We start from the raw sequence: 17,720 nt of genomic DNA, 5'->3' as shown, positions 1-17,720 counted from the left end.
TATTCCTGTCTACTCTGAGAATCTTAATAGTTTCTAAATTAAATGTAGATTAATGTCATCCGCAATGTGACATTTGCAAATCTTTGAACTTTGCTTAACCAATCATCAGAAGGCTGCACTTACCCTTATTGATACCTTGTTTTTGGTCATATGTTTTTCTTCCACCCAACTTTCCATTTATATGTTTAACATGTACAGGCCAGCTAACTCATGGACAGCTGTCAAGTCAATATTCTTGATATTTTATTGGCCCATCTATACTCATAATGGTTCTGTGTAAAAAATAAAAAATAAATAAATTGTTTACTTACTAGTTATAAACCATAATTATCAGACTAGATCCACATAAAACTTTGAAATATACCTCTACAACTGAATCAAATCTATATTGTATGACTTTCACTTTTTCAGCTGAAATGAATATTTTTACATCTCACTTGTTTACGTTGACCGGGTTGCCATTTTAAGTTTCATGCAGTGCGACATTTAGCATTTCCTGTGTAAATGACGTCATCGTGATGCACTTCCTGTGATATTTTGCAGGGGATCTGGCTTCTCACTTTGGCTGCACCGTGGGCCTCAAAGACTCCGTCACAGCAGTCGTATTTGTGGCACTGGGGACGTCTGTGCCAGGTGAGAGCATGTTCATGTTCTGAATATTGTGACGATTTAGTAAGGGGATTGATTTTTTTTTTTCCATCAAATTCACAAAAACTAAAGCTTAATTCTCCAAAAAGGTGAAACAACAATTTTACAAGCGAATATCTCGACACTTATCATCAGGCATTTTTAAACGTTTTACCCTTATGGTTTATATTTTCATTCACCCACCCCAGGCAGAGGCAGAAAAATGTTTTCTAAGCACCAAAATTCTCCTACCAAGCAGAACCTTGTGGGCCGCAGAAATCTCATTTAAGTTCACCGAATCCCTGCTGAGCCTGGAAACCTCCGAGTCAAACCGCGCCAGGTCAGAATGACTTCCAAACAAAGTTTCCATCAAATAAAAACACATTGATCCAAAACAAATGGTCAGTAGAAGTTGTTTGTGAGCATCTAAGCTTTTTATACACAAAAGTAGATTTTCTTTTTCAAATTAACGTTTTATTTATTCTTAATAGCATCTCCGTTAATTAAAAATGAACGTGCAAGGCTCCTCAAGTCATTAAATTTAAAGCTGCACATACAATAGTTGCACTAAGCATCGGGATTTTTGCACAACCTTGAGGAATAATGTAGGCGCCTGTTGACATCACAGTATTAGAAAGAAAAAAAAAAGCTTTTCATGAAAACAAAAAAAACAGCAGTTCTTCTGACTAATGATTATTACAGATATATTTGTAGTTGAATTATTTACTTTAAAATAATTTTTTTTAAATCCCTGCTACTTTTCTTGTACATTTTGAAATGCTTGTTGCACAAAATATTATGTTTTTACTGCAGTCCGCTGCTTAACAGACTCGCCTTCATTTGAGCTTGTTGATTCAGTGTGCAGCAACAGGTGGGGAAGGGGCTGTGCTTTGTTACCATGTACTCCACTGAGGTGGAAAAGTAAAACTCCTGGCACTTTTTTCGAAATCTTAATTGTAAGAACATGATGTTTAAAAAATCAGTTATTTGAATACCTTGATGTTAGCAACTGTTCCAAGTCCCTCTGAAATATGCATAGGCAAGATTGTGCATATCTTTTTTTCCAAAATATTCATTATAACCTTCCATTATTGGATGTTACATCAGCTCAATCAAATCTTTTCTTTGGCATTTAGCTCCCTAAGATCATTATGAGCAAAGTTTTCTCTGGTCAGCGTTAATCAGTGATCCCCTGCAGGGATCATTTTGTCTGAATTTTCACATTTATAATTACCAGGAACTTTTGTTATTAGTCCTTCGTCCTTTCATTTATAATACAGAGTAAGCGGTTTTCTACATAGTTCAGTTCAACTGTTTCCACGACGGCCAACAGAAACAGAAATGGTTGATGGATAGACGTTTGTAGCCCAGTTCACCCTAACAGGAAGTAAAAGCGCCTGTCATGCGATTATACATTATACTGCTAAAGCCAAAAGAGCAAAGAACCGACACGTTTACCTGCAAACCATGTAATCCGAGAAATGCCAACACAACCTGTTGTATTGCGAGCACAGCGTTTTGGTAGCGCAGCTCCATTCGTCAAGTTGCACTCAGGTGGTCCGTCGTCCTATTCGGGGGATGAAGGTAATGTGTTGTGTGTATCCTACACACATGTACACACCCAGAGAAAAATGCACACTTGCCAACAGCCGGGTTCACAGACCAATACATCAGCTAGAAGTGGCCAGAAAGTCGACTGCAAACAGATGTGCACACGGTCTGCAGAGTTTCAGAACAGGAATAAAAAGTGCTATCGCCTTCCTGAGGCTGCCAGCCCGATTAAGAGAACCTCCCCGGCTTCTCTGACACACACACACGCAAACAAGCTCACACACATCAACACGGAGAAACCGAGCCCTGGTGCGGTGGCCATTAAAGCTAATAAAACCCATCCTGTGCTGCGGTTCCAAGATGATTAACCTCGTGTATCACAGTTAGCGCAGATGGTGCGCATAAACATGCGCATTGAGCTGAGGAAAAGGAGGGAGAGAAGTGAGAGAGATGGTAACTTGAATGAGTTTGTAGTTTGAGGACTTGGCAAAAGCCTTGTTTACAATAATTAGTTTAGGGCTAAACGGTGTTTGTAAGGGGCAATATGCATTCAGAAAATAGAGGTGAGTAATGGGGCGAGAAAACATCACAATTTCCATAGAATTATAGATCTTAAATAAAAAAACATTTAAGTCAAGAAACTTTTCTCAACCAATTTTGATGTGTTCACTTACACTGTTTTTACCAATTCAGAAAATGCAATTTGATTTAAAAGTTAAATAATTTCAAAACCGCAAAGGGCAGTGCACTTGCTACATAACAGCAAAACATATTCCATCCTAAGTCCTCTGCACCAATTTATCGTTGACATTAAATTGTCATCATTGTCATCCTTATTTCAGCAGTAGCAGTGGTATTGCTAATGTTTTTTTGTAGCCACACACAGTCACTTCGCCGCATCAATAACCAGCAAATCCTCTGCATTACATTGTTTTTGTCAGGCGCAAACGGCATTCTGTAACCCCAGACATACTATATGCATTCAGACTGTTGCATTACATTAAGCAGAGAGGATACTGCAAAATTCATGTATCATTCCTTTTCTCTATTGTCAGTTGAGGTCATAAATCCTCCCGAAAAAAGAAAATGTGACTAGTTATCGACTGTTCGCCTTGATATGAAATAGGACTTGCTTCATTGATTTTAATATTAAATTGATCTGATTTGGATGTTTTGGTAACGCTGAGGTTGGCTTTCAAACGATCCATTTCCACCAATCAATACATCAATGAGCCCTGAGTCAAAGACTGCTGTCCCACAGAAGTATCTTCTGATTCTCTTTTCCGATTAATTCATGATTTCCATCTACTGTTGGAAATTTCTGCATGTCATACGGTTCTGTGTCTTGCTGAAAGCGTCTCTAAGCTGTGTGTCCAAGGGTTAATTCACACCAGCCCTATTCAGTCCGCTGTAATCAAACTCTAGTTTGTTTGTCTAGAGAGTTTGGTTTGTTTGGGGAGGTGTGAATGCGCAACTGAACTCTGATGCAGACCAAAAACGTGAGCTCCGGTCCACCTAGAAACTTAGGTCTGCAGATGTGTAATGCATAATGTAAACGGAGACCGCTCCAAAAGCAGGAGACTGCCTATACCGCAGGGCATTCTGGGTAAATTCAACCAAAACCAACAGGAGAGTATAGCGCTAGTGAAACAAATGGCTCGTGGTCTTTTACAAACAACATAAGAGGAACTCTACAGCTGCTCAAATCTGACGCTACTCCACTTTTGTTTGCATTTCCACAAGAAGGACTTTGCGAAGGTTTTTGTGTCATTTTCAAAAAAAATGGGTCATGGTGCAGCGCCACCACAGGCGACGAGGAGGAACAGGTTTTTCAAAAAGTTTGGTTTGTTGCACTGAGTCGGCACCAGCTGAAGATGTAACAAATGTGCGCAACTTTAGTCCCCAATCGAACCGAGTCAACCGGATTATCAGGTGTGAGAACATCCTTTAAAGGACATGTGGAATAAAAACGATTTATATTTGATCTACAAGTCAAAGTGTTTTAGATACTTTAGATGTTTCTGGTGGTAAGTCTGAATGTGGTCCTTGAAAAAAAATTAATGATCTGGACTTGAATGCTGGACCTGTTGAAGACTAATGAGGTTTCACTGCGTTGCACAACAAGTAGTTATTCTGGTTGGGGTGGAAAAAATTCCCACCACTTGTTTTTACCAAGAGATGACTTGGGAATTATGTTTAGGAAGGGGACAATATTTACCATTTAACCTGTAATCTAAATAAAAAAGAAAAGGTAAAATTATTTATACAACTCACAAAAGGTTGCAAAGGAAAGATGATGCTTGCAATCAGTGTTCAGACAAGATAAATCATTCACATTTTAATTTTGGGGCGGAAAATGTTTTTTTTAGACAAGGACAAAATGTAAAAGGAAAATAACACAAGCCGGAAAAAAAACGACCAGCTTGAGCACATAAACACTCCCAAGCGTCTCCTTCCAATTCAGGAGACAACAGGGAAAAGAAGACCGGGAAGAGAGAGAGGCTGGAGACGTAGGCAAGGGGTGGACGGTGAGGTAGAGGAGGAAAAGGGCAGGAAGTTCTCCGGGGAGACGTGCTGTCACAGAAGGAGCCGCAGAGTCAAAGCCGCTTTGCACAAACATGCAGTGAGCTACGGAACACGCCGGCACCCACACACTCTCCCACTCGAATCAGGCTCGCAAGCACTCGCAAAAGCAACTGAAGCACACACTCGCGAGCCTTTGCCAGGTGGTGGAGGCATGGCATTAGATTGGACCCAGGTGGCCTTGTTCACAAACACACAAGCGCTGTTTATTCAACCACTTCTCTTCTGGAACTCGCACACGTGCGGGCTTATGGTACATCGGACTTGACGCAAACAGAGCCACAGTTAGGCCAAACCGGAATGGCTCTGAAAGGCATTGAGGTGCATTGGGAGGCAGGCCTGGTGTGTCTTTGCTGGACTATTTTAGTCCATTGTCTTGACCCTCGCTTTCCGTTTGCAAGCTGTCCTTCCGGCCATTCTTTTTTCCATCCCACTGCAAATGCCAACGTGGTTGTCGCTGCCAGGAAGCTCTTATTCATCTTCTGTTCCTTCACCTCTCTGCTTTTACACTCTCCTCGCTCTGCCTCGACCGGATAAAAACAAGATGGAAACTCCTGCAACAATGGCGCGGCTGGCTAATTAGCGAGAGAGAAAGAGTGCTGACCGGCTACTTGTTCACCCAAAAAGCCTATTGTCAAGATTTGGCAGCGCCTTCACATATTCTGTCAGTAAAGTAATGAAGAGCGTGGCCCCCTCAGAGCTTTTGTTACTTGGCAGACATGAAGGTAGGAGGAGCGTTTGGGGGTGTGAGGGGAAAGCTCTTTAGCCACCCGGCCAAAAATTGTTTGTCTATGAAAATGGAGATTCATCCCTCTAAATTATTGATTAGGGGAATAAATCCCTTCTCACCCGGACAGCCAACACGGCTACAAGGTTGTGGTTTCCTAATTTAATCTTTCCTGTTTGAATTTGGAAATTGGCTCTGCAGGCTTACCTGAATCAGGCCTGCGGAACTAAAGCTAAGCTAATGTGAAGCTGCTGTCGCTTTATCGTGTCATGCGGTGTGTGTTGGTGTATGTAAACACATAATGTATGTGGGACTAAAATAGAGTATGAAGTTATCGAACATATATAAGGCTTGTGTATTTTCATGTGCCTGGCTTTGTATGGAGCTCGTACATTGGGATGAAGGATGTGAAATTCAGTGTTAGACTGTCAAGATGGGTTTTGGCACTTTGTCAGTGAGATTAGTGTCTTTTTTTCCCCCCTCATAATGATAATTTGAACACCTTAGAAGGAAAGTTTAATGACCTATACTCTAGTGCCTGGTTTTCTTGTTCCTCTGCAGACTGGAGAAAATTTTGAGAATCGTAACATTTGATTTGCCACTTTCTGGGTTTCTGTTCTTCCCAACTCCCTTCATTGCTTCTTTATATCCTTCCAATTTTATTGTCTTATTTCATTCCTTCGTTGTGTGCTCACTTTTTGTTCCATCATGTCTTTCATTCTTTTTTTTCTCACATTATTCCTTCATTCATTCCTTGCGACCTACCTGCCTTCCTTCCTAGTCTACCTCTTTCCTCCTTCCCTTTACCTCCTTTTCTTTCTTGCGAATCTTGCTTCCTTTTAAATTCATCCATTACCATCTAAAAATCTCAAAGAATTTTAGAAAACGTGTGAAAATAGTAGTATTTTTATAGTTTTAAAGACGAGCCTTTTGACTGTAACCTAAACCAAAGTTTATATGGCCATTATTATTTCAGTAAAACTCCCACACAAAAAAAAGCCCTCAACTGGTTATTCTGATGATATCTGTGTCGTAGAAAGCCGATACCAAACCTGGGATTTATTGTAAATTTTAATATTTAAACTGATACCTAAAGTGGCATGGTGAGTTTTCTCCAATCTGTTTCCTTTTTATTCTCTCTCTCCATACAGATACATTTGCCAGTAAAGTTGCAGCCATACAAGATCAGTATGCAGACGCCTCCATTGGCAACGTGACGGGCTCCAATGCTGTCAATGTGTTCCTGGGCATCGGGGTGAGTACGGAGCTAATTTCAATGTCCCTCTTTGCTGGTTTTGCCTTAGTAGCGACGCTTTTCTACAACCTAAGTGCGTTCCACATCACTGAGTTTGTGTCTGCCTCCGTCTGGTAGGTGGCGTGGTCCATTGCTGCCATCTACCACAACAGCAAGGGCCACGAGTTTAAGGTCGACCCCGGCACTCTGGCTTTCTCCGTCACACTCTTCACCATATTTGCCTTCATCTGTGTCGCCACCCTGATGTACCGGCGGCGGCCTGAGATCGGCGGGGAGCTTGGTGGGCCCCGGACTGCGAAGGCCCTGACCACCATGCTGTTCTTCAGCCTGTGGCTTCTCTACATCCTCTTCTCCTCACTGGAGGCCTATTGCCACATCCAAGGCTTTTAAGAGAGCGAAGAGAAGGGTGGGACAGAAGAACCGGAAGGATAGAAGAAAGGGAAAATAAAAGAATGGATTCTTGGATATTTAAGGTTGTCTTTTTGATCTAATACTCCCTCCCTCTGTGCAATATGTTAAATGACAAATGAATGGATGTATGTACAGGTGAAGGACTTTCAGACGCACTCAAGAATCTAAAAATGCGGTGAAAGGAAGCAAAGACGCACGGAAGAACATCATACTTGAGAATTAAAGCCACTACAGAAATTATTCAACTGATGGCAAAAAGGAATAAAAAAAAAAAAACATTTCTCCCCTTACTCCACAAATACTCACGCATCAAGCTATCTTGAGCAAATTCATGTTTAAACGCATAAGACAAACTTACTGACATGCACGGATGTGATAAATGTCTTTTCTTCCAGATGAATCCGACATAATCCAAATATCCAGCCCGATCATCAGTGCTCCAAGTGTGACGATGTGGCCTAAACAGGAGACCTCCTCAAGTTGGAGCACTGATTCTCTTGTGTCCAGCTCCAAAAAAGTGTTGGTGCGAGCGTAACACACAGTAAGAGCAAACCGGATTCTCGGCCACATCCAATTATCGACAACCATCTGTGTGTCTGCAGGGTGTGTTGATGTGCTTAGGCGCGGTAGAACGATGGTAAACTACTGTGAAAAAAAAAAAAGCCTCTTGTTTCTGCTGTTGCTGCGCAAGACAAAAAATGCTATTGTTCTTGAGGTCTTCTTGACTCTCACGGCTTGTAGAAAATGCTGAATTGGGAATTTCTGTTCTGGGAGGGGCCGTTCTGTGTGGCGTAACTTTGATCATCGTCGGGGTGGCACGTGTAAATACTCTGAGGCGGACGCACATTTCAACTCGATTGATTTCGTTCTGAATGTCTTGGTCAATGCTGCACGCCTCACCCCCTCAACCCCCTCGAAGGGCCCTTCGTTCTTGTTGCTTTATAATGTAGATGTAAATGATTTAAGGTCCTTTGTCAATCAAAGTTGGTGGTGGGGGTTAATGTGCTTTTACCTTTAATAAGGCCATGTCTGAGAAGACGCACTGGCCACTCTACCGTTAAAAACTGTTAGAGAAACCATAGTCGTCGCATTAATATCAAAGTTAATCTTCTTTATTTGTTTTATTTTGTTTTTCCACAGTTGAGATTTCCACAACCCATATTTCAGTGAAATCATTGAAAATCACACATGCAAATATCTGCAAAACCTGATGGACTTTCTGTCAAATCTGTTTGACACGGCTTGACTCTCTAAACAAGTTTGGACAACATCCTGTCTCCTAAGCAACCCGGTGCCGGTTGTCCGGTGAACTATTTGAATACTTCTAATATCAAGGGCTTTGTTACAACAAAATACTAATTCCTGATTCTGGCTTTTGGTTTCTTAGAACAGACGTACTTTGGTCAATGGTGAGGCCAATGTAACACATGATGATGAACTTTCTTGACTCTTACTTGATAGAATTTTGCTTCATAGGAGAAAGTATCGAGTCTGGTACTAAGAAGTGCTTGATTATTGTCTCGATGTGCTCAGATAAAAATCACATCCCTAGTTGAGTCCTATCCCATTTCGACTAACACTTAGTCTTTCTTTAAGCTACATCAACTCATAACACGGCGTAGCTCCCTTCAGACTGAATCACAATGGGGTTTAGCTACAACGCAGTTGCCATTTTTTTCTTAAGTGTCTATTTTTTTAAGACCAAATATTTAGTCCAAACATAAAAGCCAGTTGATAGAAGAAAAAAAAGGCTAATGCACAATTTTAATAACCAGGTTGTTGCCTTGCAAAGGTGATGATGTGCCTAAATGATTTCAGCACGTTGTGTTTATATGTTCAGACTGTTGAACATAAGACCTTTATGTCTCTGAATCACTGGTAAAATTCTAAAAAAAAGAAAAAAAAGTCCAGTTTTAATCATGTAGGAACCAAATGGTTGTCCTATAAATTCCGTGTTACTACTTTGGCTAAATTTAAACCTTGGCACACTTCTGTGGAAGCTTAAGAGAAGAATTTCATTGTCTGATTGCACAGAGGCAGTGGTCCAAATGGCAAAAAAAAAAAGATTACGTTAAAACATCAGCTTTACTGTCGGTTCATTCTACCTACCAGACTTTTGCAAAACCAATCAAAACTCATCCAAAACCACACATTAAAACGATGAACATACCCTCTGAGATGTTGGTGTTAAACTTTACATCAATGGGGGAACAAAAGGAGCCCAAAATATTAATAAGCCTAATTTGACTGTGAGAAGTTTAGACTTCAGACTGTTATTTTATTTATTCAGCTACAACCATAAGTATCTCAGCGTACACACACTTGTACTATAGCACTACTATATGCAACTTAATTGGCAAGTATTTCCCATGTGAGATGTTTTTTTTAGTTTTTTTTTTTTACTTGATGTACAATAAACAGTATTTTAAACTATATCTGTAAAATAATTAGTCTGGACTAGATGTATACCGTTGTAAACTTAGCAGTAATTTTGTCGAAGACCGTTGTCGATGCCAGTGAGAGTCGAGCCAGAGGCCTTCATTGGTCGTAAATCCAGAGAATTTTGAAGGACATTGTAAATGTTCTAAGTTTTATAAAACAACTGAGTAGAGTTGTAGACAATTAGCTGATAGTAGAGGATGCTTGATCGGATAAAGATCCAACAACCTGGCTCAGACAGCCACTTGTGTTGCTAATGAAACAAAATGGCGGAGAAAAAAAAAACAACCCAACTCTGGAATATGAAAAGCTCTGTATTAGACAGCAGTTGTCGTATGAAGCCTTTGGAGTGGCAGTTTACCCCTATTTTGCCAAAGGGACATCTTTCTATCAGAAATATTTGTAACCCATCCAGTAAATGGTTTTCTAATCAACATCTCTTTCCAAAAACACCAAATATACTATCACGTTTCTTTAAGGAGCTACAGGAAATGGGTGTTGTTTAAACCTTTCTAGGTCGATTTTTATGTATTTGTCTCTTCACTGGCATGGAGCTGAAGGTTTATACACTGTAAACAACTTAAAATGAAGTTATGCTCGCACGTGCAAAAAAAAAACGTAAGAAGCTGCATTAACTTTAAATGACTTCAAGACATGAATTTTCTTAGTCGTTGCAGAAAGTCTACAGGAATGAAACACTTGCGACAATGCAGTTTGTTTTTGCATTCAGACCATCTGTTGCACAATTTTACCAGAAGCAAATGTTTTTTCTTTCGCTAAACGGCGAGCGTTCTCTCTTGCAACACCAGCATTGTTGCACACAGTTTCTCATACGCCTACCTTGACTGGCGGCCTTGGCTAACGTGCAGCTAATGGGAGAGGCTCACACCATCAGAGCCAAGGTGGGGAAGCTAATTTACTGGCTAGCAAATGTTTAGCGGTAACCAGCAAATCTGCTAGCTATGACTGTAAATACTAAACGGGCAGTTTTTGTTTTTTTTTATTCATTAGCCTATATTCTTATTAAATAATTGCAATAGCTCTCGAGTTAGCTTCGTGGCTTGGGCCTGCGAGTAACAAGTCTAGGACACAAAACAAAAGCAATGATGGATTAAACAAATGAGCTGTAGACTACAGTCATTTTGGGGCTTTTTTTTTGCTGTTCAATAGTAAGATTTTAATATGAAGGAAAAACCTTGCACTGCTTCATGTTGCCAAGTGAAACGGCTACAGAGCCGTTTTGCTAGCAGAGTTGCTTTTGCTGTAAACAAGTTTGTTGTTTTGTTTTTTTTGTTCTGACTGATTTACACAGTAATTACAATGTTCTTGTAAAAAAAGATAATAATAATAATCCAGTGGTGTTGAATCAGTTGTTAACCATTAATAATGTTGCTACTAATGTAAAAGTTGATATGTCTCTGTTGCCTAATTTACTCCTTGACTTGACCGACTGTCTGACAGACTGAGAAATAAATACATGCAACACTGGACAGTCAAATGAAGGACGGAAGGACGGACGCCCCCTCTGGTACGAGATGAGCAAAGAAATGTACTGCTGGGATTTAAAGAAAAAATAAATAAATTAAAAGAAAGTTACCAAGAGTTATTCTCTACCTTTAAGGTAACGTTTAACAAATAAAGAGAAGACAGAACGAAAAAAAAACCTGTGGAGGACGAAGATGAAAATAAATAAATAATGAAGTTACAGCCATACATTGATTTCTGGGCCAGTGAGACAATGGACTCCTTCTGCCCAGCATGTGTATTGTTATGAAGTCTTATCTGTCCTCGCGTGTTTTCATTCCCCTCCTTTTTCTTTCTTTCCTGCCAAAAGTAACCAAAAACAGGCAGTAATCTTTGTTCAGTTTCCTCCTCCGAAAAGCCACCGTTTCACCCGCCCTCCGTCTCCCAAGTTTTCCATGTTTTGGAATGTCGATGTGCTACTTGTTGACACTGTGCATGAATGATGACATGCCTGTACATAGTTATAGAGAATCGTATCCCATTCCTATGGTGTTTTTGACGGGAAGAAGTCTGAATGTTGTACAGATTTGGATCTTTCCGTTGACCTTCTTCTTGGTTACGGTTTGGTGTAGAGCTAATCTTTTGTTTTATTATGTCTTTTTGTTGATTCAATCAAAGCTGCAGAGTCTCTGAATGAATTGCACATTATCATTAACCGAGATTTATGTTGAAAGAAAATAGAAAAGGCAATATCTGCTGTTATTGAATGAGAGAGGAGATAGCGGAGTTATATATCTTAAATCTATATGACGGTTGCATGGGTTATTTGTAAAAAATAATAAAAAAAAATCTTTAAAAAAAAGAGGCAGAAAATGGGGGGTAAAGGGAGAAGAAATACATGGCTTGCTACTTTTAATACCATGGCTGTATTCTGACAAATGAAGAATACTGTATGTACATCTAAATGTTATTTTGTCTTTAAAGAAATCATATTGTGTATATACTGTACAGTGTTATCAGTGGGATGACCTATATGGCCATACGCTAACCATAGAGAATTAATTCAACATATTTATTTAAAAGGAAGAACACTCGCTACACTCAAGAATGACATATATTGCCTTTTTGGAGAAGTTAAAAACTTGTCTTTCTCTCTGCCTTGTCTCTCCTTTCCATAAATTCAGATTTTTCTTTCCTAGATGGCTTTGTTTTCCTTATCTCTACTGTCTAGTTTCCTGCCCCCTTTATTTTCCAGTTGGGTTTTTTTAAAGTCGAGCGGTTGCCGTCGACTTCAGGCCGGTGGCGTTTTCTGTCAATCTTTTTAGCCGTTTCTGTCTTGTACCTCTCTATCTAGTTACGCACAACATGTCTGCATGTGCCCTCAATGGTCTTTCTGTCTCAAAGAATCGCTCATCTGTATTTAAGTCCCCCATCTGTCTTATTTTGAACCATCTGTTAGATTTCTTGGTTACTAAAGCCCTTTGCGTTCACATTTCATTTTTAATCCCTCAAATCGCATCTTTCTTTAATACACTCTGCCTGTCCTTCTCCCACGGTGTAGTCGGAGAACTTCACGTTTGGTGTGTGTGTGTGGGGTTTTTTTTTTTTCTTTTCTTTTCTTTTTGGGAAAATGGAACAATAACACAAGTTAGGTTTGCAATAATCTTTTTTTTTTCTTGTTTGTTTTATAATTCCTATATGCCTCGTTTCTTTGTCGGCATGTACGTGTGTTTTTAATTTTTGTTAAACACCAGTGGGTTAGGCAGAAAGTTGTTCTGTATGTGTGTCGCCACTAACTGTGACTGCTCTCCATGGTACTTCTGATAAGTCCACTAAAATAAAGTTTGGGATACCCAGTTTCAAAGACAGCTTGTGTCCACTGCCTTTCTAAAGTGTGTACAGTTTTGAAATCGTTTGAACCGGCGGGGACCAAACAAAGGTCACACCAGCTCTTTTGTGCTACGCAGAGAAGACAAAAGTGCGGTCAATGTTTTAATCTCACACAACACGACTGACGAGGCGTGGGAGAGTAAATCCAAATGTAGAAAACTGACAACCCATTTAATATGATGTTCTTTCAATAGAAATGTTCACATATGTCTGAACTTTCCTCTCTTTAAAGGAAAGTCATTTTAATGCAGGACATCACCTACAACTTAAGCTTGCTTGACTTATTCATTACAGTGCGTTCACCCCCGAAAACCTTTTGAGCGTCTGGTTTACATTCAAAGTCTATGTGGAGGCGAGTCGAGGTCTGTTGCGGCGCGGTTGGAGCGTCTAGCTCAGCGAGATTTGAACCGTTCGAAGAGTCAAGAGCAGGGGTCTCAAACTCCAGGCCTCCAGGACCGCAGTCCTGCAGTTTTTAGATGTGCCACAGGTACATAACACTGGAATGAAATGGCTTAATGACCTCCTCCTTGTGTAGATCAGTTCTCCAGAGCCTTGCTAATGACCTAATTATGCTGTTCAGGTGTGGTGCAGCAGAGGCACATCTAAAAGTTGTAGGACTGCGGCCCTCGAGGACTGGAGTTTGAGACCCCTGGTCAAGATCGTCCAATGGGAAACGACGGCTAGAGCTTGACCCGTCAGACGCGCCTCCACACAGACTTTGAATGTAAACCAGACGCACAAAACACAAGGGCAAAAATATCTAGCGTCAGCACTCAAAGTGCGCAGGCGTCGAACTTGAAGCGTTGGACGCATTTTTGACACGTGTAACACTTTTGGTTTGAACGCACCATTAGACAATGCCAACATAAATGTGTATCCTGAAGCACAAAGTTAGCACAAGCTAGTGTTGTCACCTTTGGCTGAAGTTACTTCTCTGACATGTGCCCTGTAGCCATCTGCCACTCTTTAAAATTGTCCTGAGGAAATGTTTACCCCCTCCTAACTTCCAGCTGTGAGATGTTTGAGGGGTATCTTGCCCGAAAAGCTCAGGGCAAGTCACCCCACAACATCTCAACTGGCTCAAGATCTGGCCATGGACTCTGCCCATCCCTCTACATTTCAGCCCGACGGATTCTTTGGTATGTTTTGAGTCATTGATTTGCTAACAGAGTCCAAATATGGTTCAGCTCATACATTTTTTTCTTAGAATGTTTCGTATTTCTGTCAAGCACTCTGATACGGTGGATTTTTTTATGGTGAGCCGGTCAGGTCCTGCTGCAGCAAAGCCAAAGGTCAAATATCCTTCAAAATGCTAAGAAATGCTGTGATGTGCCTATGTATTTTTATTTTTTTTGGAGAATAAATGTAGGGGTACCTCATGTATTTCTTACCAGATTATACTGAAAGTCTTCAGCTAAATTAAAGACCCTTTAAAAATATGCTGCTATATACTATTTGAATTGTTGAAGTTGATATTGAATAGCAATTTATCCAAATAGCCTCGAAAAACTGATCCTCATTGGGTGTCAAATTTTGACCCGGCCCAATTTCGAACAAGATTCAAGTACATCGTAATCTGAATGAAATTTGTTTTGCATCTTGAAAATAAGCATGTGGAAAACTGAATTAAATTGCTAAATAACGAACATCGAATTGGTTCCAAGCCCCCTACGTACCTCGCCTACAGGACAGCAATCAGCAAAACATGAGCAGCACCCAAAAACAATCATTGTAAGCATAACAGAGTAATTAACTCTACATCACCGTGTTGCTCGACACATTGTTCAGGGAAACAAAACAATGAGGACAACGAGCACAGTATGAGATTTTGTGTATGTATCAATCTAGCAATAAAAACAAATCTATTTTTGAAACGGCATCCTTCGATTCTACATAAATTCCCATTATGACAATGTAAAACTCGCGATGCTGTGTGAGGCGGCTTCGTTTGAGTGAAGGTGTGCGACATTGCGCACGCCGCTTTGATTCCTCTGGAGGTGAACACCTCCAGTGTTAGCTGCTTTGCCTGTTCAGGCGCTGAGGGAGGAGGGAACAAAACACACAAGTAGAGTACGGGAAGCAGCAGCAGCACATAAAGCACATTCCTTCACATCAAACCCAACACTGTGGAAAGCATGCAGTGGGCTGCCTCGGTCTCTGGATCGTGTACTTGCTATTGACATCCTACACATTTATACCCAGAGGAAGAATTTACACATTTGATGCCAGCGACCAACAACACTATCTGAGGACTTTGCGAGGAGCAACCATTGAAAAACAGAGCCGACAAATCGGCAACAGAAGCGGCAGCGGTGTGTTGGCTTCATCTTTAGAACGAACACTGATCGACAAACTCTAGTCACCGGTGACTTTTCATGTCTGTGACGCCCTAGAGAAGACTTGGGCAAAATAAACTGTAAAGTCCTAAAGACTTCCAGCAAAGGCCAGGGGCTGAAGACAGTTTAAGAAAATATTGTGAAAAGTCTTGAACATCAAGCAGCGTCCAAAGTAGATAGCCTGGTTGGTAAAAAAAAAAAAAAAAAAAGAAAGAAATAATTGTAAGGCTTAAGGTTTATGTGTGACGTAATGGGGTCAGGAAATAAAAACTGGCAAATAAAAAATGGATTGAGCCGTTTAAGATGAATGGAGTTCAATGAATTGATCAAGTTATTGATGTCCAACCAGAGCCATATTCTGAAAAGGGCATCAGTCCAGCTCTCAATTTCTCTTAATTTTATTCCAACTCTCTCTATATACCAGCAGGGACATTTTCAAGAGTTTTTTTTTTTCTTGTTAGTTTTGTTTTTATCTGTACTTGGAAAACAAAGACTTGCTAGCTTATCTTCTGCATGCTTGTGCAGAGCAGATGTGCGCTTTGAGAAACGAAGTTGGTACTGTAGGGTTAGGGTTAGACGGGCGTTGCATTGGACTCCAAATGGCGCCGTGGTCAAATGAAGTTGGCTAGGTTTTACTAATGTCGCCATTGGTTTTTATCATTTGTGGACTCATAGTCTGGATGAAAGCAATTAGTCCTTCAAAGACAAAATCGTCCATTTAAAAATATTTGTATAGTTGGGGACTAAATTGGGGAGATATAGTATAGACCATTCAAATATTTAAAGCTGAAGGATACACCTCGAGGTTTTACATGATGTTGTTAAAAAGGTAAATGCCTCATTAGGCTGACGTGTAAAAGAAATTTAACCTGCATTTTAACCTTTCGCTCATTGACAGCAATGAGGAAAAAAAAAAAAAAAGCTCCTGACTTTTGAGTCGACAGCATTGCTTGGTGCAGCACGTCTCCTTTAACATAGACATGTAACTTTTATGCCACTTTTGTTTTTTGTGCTTCAACAGGACAGTAATAAGAGTCAAAGGTGCATTAGTTCTACAGACTATGAGAAGTGAGGATCATACGTGCCTTTCTCCCTGGTGTTTCAGTCGTGAATTAGAGAGATTCTCTTAAAAACACAAGTGACGTCAGTCTTCGCTTAGAAATATGTACATTTCTGTCATAAAAACAGCCTTGGGAATTTGACATGTGGGCGGCAACTGCACCGTCTACAACTGCAACACTGTAAAAATGTTTTTTGCCCAAACACACATTTCTAAGTAGTATTCGGGCCATGGCATATAAAAGGAAAAAAAAAAGAAGCTGTCAAACAGAAGTAAATTTCTGCCAAAAACTCTGAAATTTAAAGAATATTTTGACACATTCATATAAAAAAACATGGATATTTTCTGGTGTTGAAACCCCAGGATTTTGTCTCACTCTCTCAATTTCTGGATCCAGTTTAACGTATTCACAGGATGCAATACCAAATGTGATTTTGAAACAATAAAAAGAGCGAGACTCTTTTTTCCCCCTCATAAATTCCTGAGTTTACAATGTCAGAGAATATTTTGAGTTTTAGTATTGTAGATTTAGACAATAATCATCTAAAACATTTTTATTTTGGTTCAAATTTATTATTGTGTGAGAATAAAGTTTATCAGGTAAAAATTTTAAAAGTTTTTTTTACCTGTTTAATTTTTTTGTGTTCTCTGTAGGTACTAAGTTTTAAATGGATAACTTTTTAATTCATGGGCAGGGTTCCAGTCTGTCGGGTCTCAAGCTATTGCTCCCAGATATTTCTCTAGACTTTGTCCTCGTCACTGAATAAATTACCATTTAAATCTTCATTTTATGAATTAAAATGATTAGTTCTTTCATTTTGGTTGGCCATTGTGTGATTTATTGATGTCAGACTACAGTGCTAATGCAATTCCCAGGGAAAGGTAGCAAAAATTATGCAATATGACCTTTAATTGAGTTTGAGACAGATAATATGACTTAGTGGAGATACATTGTGTGTGTCTGTAAGCGACAAATTTTGCTCTGTTTTAACGGAGCTACACGCGGGCATGCATTAGACTAGGTCAGAGCATTTTGTATTTAAATCAGCACACAGAGTGGGACTGATGATGTCTTGCTGGAGGTATTTTTTTTGTTCCCCAACACTCTGTGATCTGTAAATGTCCGTCTGTGTGGCGCGTAGACAGGCAGGTGCAGCTCCGTACTACGAGCGACAGATCATGACATGAAAGCTGCCGTCCTGAACAACATGGAGGTCAAATAGCTGAAAAGTAGGAAGACGGGAACAAGCAGAGGGATGCAGAGGCTTAGCGACTCTGGTAACTATCCATCACCAGGAGCGCCCACACAGGGCTGGAAGCTGGAGACTCCGAGGTTTGCTATCGTGAGGGACTGATAGGGAGTAAAATAAACAGGAA

At 40.1% G+C, this 17,720-nt stretch overlaps 1 protein-coding gene across 2 annotated transcripts in view; it reads left to right on the top strand.

The window, feature by feature from the left end:
• The window catches only part of slc8a1b (solute carrier family 8 member 1b), a 155,673-nt gene extending 142,748 nt beyond the window's left edge, over nucleotides 1-12,925 (top strand). For both annotated transcript variants that reach the window (XM_028006480.1, XM_028006479.1), the window contains exons 9-11: nucleotides 544-633; nucleotides 6,640-6,743; nucleotides 6,861-12,925. In XM_028006480.1, the coding sequence (XP_027862281.1) occupies nucleotides 544-633; nucleotides 6,640-6,743; nucleotides 6,861-7,133 (467 nt within the window). In that variant the 3' untranslated portion in view covers nucleotides 7,134-12,925. The remainder of the gene's footprint in view (nucleotides 1-543; nucleotides 634-6,639; nucleotides 6,744-6,860) is intronic.
• The last annotated feature ends 4,795 nt before the right edge of the window (nucleotides 12,926-17,720 follow it).

The sequence above is a fragment of the Xiphophorus couchianus genome, chromosome 22 (genome assembly GCF_001444195.1).
Source record: "Xiphophorus couchianus chromosome 22, X_couchianus-1.0, whole genome shotgun sequence".
Lineage (NCBI taxonomy): Eukaryota > Metazoa > Chordata > Actinopteri > Cyprinodontiformes > Poeciliidae > Xiphophorus > Xiphophorus couchianus.
The sequence above is the reverse complement of the archived record's forward strand: the minus strand, read 5'-3'. Positions and strand labels throughout refer to the sequence as shown.